Here is a 5,000-nt window from a genome sequence, read left to right as displayed (position 1 = left end):
TCCAGCGCTAATGTACTGTAGCCTCTTTACGCAGATGGGCCCGCCGACAGACCTATTCATTCTTTTCTGAAAGGACTCAACTACATAAAAACATTGGTATGACATTACAGAGAGCCTTAGGTAAGAGATAATTATATATCATTATAATTTCGGTGACAACAATGTTACAACATAGGCTCTGCGCAAAGAGTTGAAAACACAATAACCATACTTGGCATATACCCGTACACTTATTGTTCTGTGTATTTCCTGTGCACTTTGTATCTGCAAGTGATATATGCTACACTCTCAGAAATAAAGGTACAGATCTCGTCACTGTGGCAGTACCTTCAAGGGGAGTAGTATTGTGTCGCTTGATTGGTGCGGTACCCCAAAAAAGAGGTGCGTTCAGTTTCTTGCAATGTGGACCGATGTGCATCTGTCACCTCTTTTTTTGAGGTACAACCCAAGCGAGGCAATGGTACTCCCCTTGAGGGTACTGCCACAGCGACGATTTCTCTACCTTTATTTCTGAGAGTGTATGATGACCCTTGATTGTGAGTCGCTGTGGATAAAAGCATCCGCCAAATGTAATGTAATGTAATGTACTTGTATAGTGACAATGAAGGACTTCAACTTCCTCTGATTCAGTCATCCTTGTATCTCTTGCACCTGCTATCAGTATTGTGTCAAACTCACCCAGCCTATAAACACCTCACAGCTCCTCAGGGAAAATACCTCGTTGTAATTTAACACATCACGAGAACCTTTTAATCAGCTTTAATATCTGGCATTACTGTGTTTAGTTTAGCGTTGTGCTGTATTACTTTACAACAAACAGGTTAACAATTTTTGTATTCCTTGTAACCCATTAATTCATAAGAAAATCATTGTAGGTAGTTAATCCTTGCCTTTTTGGCCTGCTATCCGTATGTGTCAAACCCGTCCAGCCTATAAACGCCACACAGCTCCTTGGGGCATAGGGGCCGAGGTATCAAAACAGCATCGGAAAAAATGGGCCTGAGATTGAAGCAAGCTCAATAGCCAGTGTAAAAGAATGCCTAATCAATATGTCAATTAAGGCTCGGGGGTGTGGGGTGTTGGGTGTTGGAGGGTGGGAAACAGGAAGACAGAGGAGGAGATGGGGGGAGATGTGGAGGGAGGAGGCGACGAGGGAGGGCAGGAAGGCAATTAGATGAAAGGGCGAAACCGTCCGTGTAATCTGGAGTCCTTGTGGGGTAGGGTGATACGCTGTCTGCTGCAACGCAACGCAGCACATCGCATCGCACCGCCATCGCTGTTCTTGTCACCCTCTCTCCTCTCCTCTGCTCTCCTCTCACAGTATCTACTCCTGTCAGCGAAAGAGGAAGAGCACTGAGAGAGAGAGAGAGAGAGAGAGAGAGAGAGAGAGAGAGAGAGAGAGAGAGAGAGAGAGAGAGACAGACAGACAGACAGACAGACAGACAGACAGACAGACAGACAGACAGACAGACAGACAGGCATACGGTGAGAGAGAGAGAGAGAGAGCAAGATTGAGGGGGTTGCATCAGAGATAGGGAGACAGGCAATACTGTCTATGCCTGAGTGTTTCAGAGTGCTTGAGAGCACGTGCTGTATATGTGTGTGCACTGTATGTGTTATTTTCAAGGGAGGAATGGAGGAATTTCTTCTTATACGCCCTTGCTCTACAAAGACAGACGTTCGCCTCTTGAGTTGACAGATTTCCACATATTTGACACCAGACTGAGTGGAGTCAAACTGTACACCTCAGATACCGAGGCCAGGCTGCCTCAGACAGAACACAGCATGTTGGAAGTCTGTCACAAAATTCCACTCAACACTCAACATGCAACACTCTCAGTTGCTTAAAGTTGAGAAAAACAGACTCCATTAATGTGTTCTATTTCCCTCTGTAGTCCTCTCTTAAATCTTCTGAAATGTATGCTAAAGATATGACATTTTTATTCGCATATTTCTAGTATTATCTTGTTTCCATGATTTGTATGCTCAGAGGGCAGTGCAACAGTGCTGCTGTATGCTCAGTCAATTCATCCATAAATAAAGAATGGTGATGCCATACAGAGGGACAGCGAACCTTTAATATAAAGGGGGTTGTCTGCGAAGGTCTCTTTGTTTCTTATGGGCTGCCTCGGCTAAAATATGTTTGAAGTCCATCCTAAAATGATCATAACTTCGGAACCATACCATTATCAGCCATTATATTTCCCTCTTGCTTATTTGCTTGAGCATTGTCTTTTCACTTTTTTGACATATAGTATAAATGAAAATGCACATGCTCAAGCACATATGCATAGCACACATGGCAGCACACATGGTGTGTGTGCGAGTATGTGTGTGTGTGTGTGTGTGTGTGGATGTATGGATGACATCATACTTTGATGGCGCATATTTTGGTAGGCCTATTTAAAGAGGTTTAACTCACATGGAGGTGTAATTCGGTCTCTGCGCTAGTGGTCCTCAAGAAAACCTAGATGGCAGCGCTGATTTACACAAATGGTTTTAATTTCTGAATCCGCCACTTGATGTATGGAGCTAATCAGTGTTCTGCACGTCCCTACTCACCATGTCATCAACATCCATGATTTCATTTCATTTCATGAGGCTTGTTTTTTTTGTAGCTCGCAAGTCATTAATTTGTCCTTCTTGTGTGGCATCTACAAACACACACACACACACACACACATGCAACCACACACACGCACACACACACACACTCTCTCTCTCTCTCTCTCTCTCTCTCTCTCTCTCTCTCTCTCTCTCTGACTCTGTCCTTGCGTCTTGATTTTTTTTGTGGTCCTGTACTTGTTGTGCCCTCTATTACGAGCCGCTTTGTATAAAAAGCATCTGCTAAGTAGACATAAAATAACTATAAAAAATAAACACATAAAAAAATAAAAAAACAAACAGTGCTTATCTGTGTTCTTCACATCCCTTCCCACCCAGTCTTCTCTGTCACTTATTCTTTTTCCACGCCCGGTTTTTGGCTGCTTATGTGCTGTACTTTATTTGTGTGTCCTTGTAACTTGACTGGTGTCCTCTAATGTAAATCCCTTTGGATTAAACGGGTGTGATGAGTGTAATGAAACAATTACAAATACATAATACACAAGTATTCACCATCACCACCAACAGTCTTAATATATTAACACAAAAATGAACGACAAGAACGACAAAAGTAATAACAACAATCCTCTTATTCTTCCTAATAATTCTTCTTATGAATATTGTTAACATTCTTCTTAATAATAATCTATTATTTTGTATGTTTGTGTTTGCAGGATGAGCGAAAGATCGGTGCAGGGGGCTGTGTGTCGGCCACTGCTGCTGCTGTTGTGCATGGTAACCATCTGGAGACTACCGACAACAACCGAGGGCTACAGAGGTGAGTGCGTCGCCCCCCGACGACTGCCAACATTCCGCAAGGATACATTCTGCCACCGCTACATTCCGCCACCACTACATTGCACTTCTCTGCACTCTCGGCTACTGTGACCTGCTCCACAGCTCTATATTCCGCCACCCTCTCGCAGTCTTGTCGTCATCACCGTCACCCACGCAACACAATCTGTTCTCTGCTCAGGCGTTTACTCATAGCTGTTTTTACTCTAGTTCAACAAACGACAGGGAATTAATCTGTGGCACGTCAAAAAATGTGTTGACAGGAGATCAACCACACATCACAGGCAGTATACGGGGAGACAGATTGTTTTGATTGTTCTGTGGAGCGATATACAGAGTCGCTTTCACACATCTTCCCTTGAACTCTTCAGAAAAGTTTCAAAGTGATACTTTTAGTTCATGAGAGATCGACTCAACAATATATGACATGAGTGCGTGTGCAATGAGAGACGTGCTGTACCTGTCTCTGCAGAACTTTCCCCTTTACCTCCTCATGCCATCACTGCCCACTGCTCTTCGGGAATTTCCCATTACTAAGCCCTACCCTTACCCCTTCCTCTTGCCCCTCGTGCTTTCAAATGAAGCCGCAAGGTGTAGGGCTTGAAACGCAACCCCTACGAATTGAGACACCCCTTCAATAATCACGGAATGACACTCACAGCTGTCACTAATTTCATGCATTAGGTTGAAGTTAATAGCAATTTTTTTCATGTGCGTTTCACGGAGACAATGACCATGACACATTGGGACAATGTTAAACAACCTAGTACAATGGAACAATTAATACCACTTTAAAAATGTAAATTGTGGTGAAAATACTAAAACTTGTGTGCTGGTGTGGATGGCGCGTCATTTTTTAAAAAGTAATTCGCAATGCATTCAGGGAAATCTGTCGTAACACTCCGTCTGGAAAATCTCCGTTTTGAGGGGTGGAAAGCCCTTCGACGACAATTCATAGACACTAAATATATGCATAAGGTGAAGTGTCAAAGAGTGCAACATGGCTCCGTAGGCTATAGTGCGCTTTACCATTATGCCAGGAACCCAGGTTCGATCCGGTCAGAGGAAAAAAAAGAGGTCTCAAAATGGTTACTAATAATACTATATACAGTAGGACGAACTTTGTCATACAATAGAAATGTTGATGTAATGGGTGCAAACAGTAGTTGAAGCGAAATGATAAAGGTCTGACGTAGTTATCAATGCTCCCAAATCTTGAATTGTTAAGCGCCTGAAACGATGTGCCATTAAACCTTTGGATGCATTGATAAATGTTGCGAACCTTTATTATTTCATTTCAGTTTTTCTCTGTTTAGTCCAGCATCTGCATTGCCGATGGGCGCACATTTCTTGTGTGGGACTATACTGTCTTTCTAAATGAAATGACACTATGGTGAACACAGGTATCGGAGTTCTGTGAAAGGCCAAAGCTGCTAAGCGACCTTCCGTGTACTAGACGAAAACCTCTCTTCAGAGCGCTTCCTGTTTTTGTTATAAGATGACGACCCTGAAAGGTTAGACCTTGCACACGTGGCACTATAACCACGACAAAAGGACAGAATTAGTGGGTAACACGAGAAGGCGAATGAAGCCAAATAGCT

At 43.1% G+C, this 5,000-nt stretch overlaps 1 protein-coding gene across 1 annotated transcript in view; it reads left to right on the top strand.

The window, feature by feature from the left end:
* LOC134464233 (chemokine-like protein TAFA-2) overlaps nucleotides 1–5,000 on the top strand; it is a 52,477-nt gene that overhangs the window by 4,625 nt on the left and 42,852 nt on the right. The window contains exon 2 of the mRNA XM_063217707.1: nucleotides 3,279–3,382. Within this exon, the coding sequence (XP_063073777.1) occupies nucleotides 3,279–3,382 (104 nt within the window). The remainder of the gene's footprint in view (nucleotides 1–3,278; nucleotides 3,383–5,000) is intronic.

This window comes from Engraulis encrasicolus, chromosome 15, assembly GCF_034702125.1.
Source record: "Engraulis encrasicolus isolate BLACKSEA-1 chromosome 15, IST_EnEncr_1.0, whole genome shotgun sequence".
NCBI classification, from domain to species: domain Eukaryota; kingdom Metazoa; phylum Chordata; class Actinopteri; order Clupeiformes; family Engraulidae; genus Engraulis; species Engraulis encrasicolus.
Note: the sequence above shows the minus strand (reverse complement) of the source record. Positions and strands in the feature narration are given on the sequence as shown.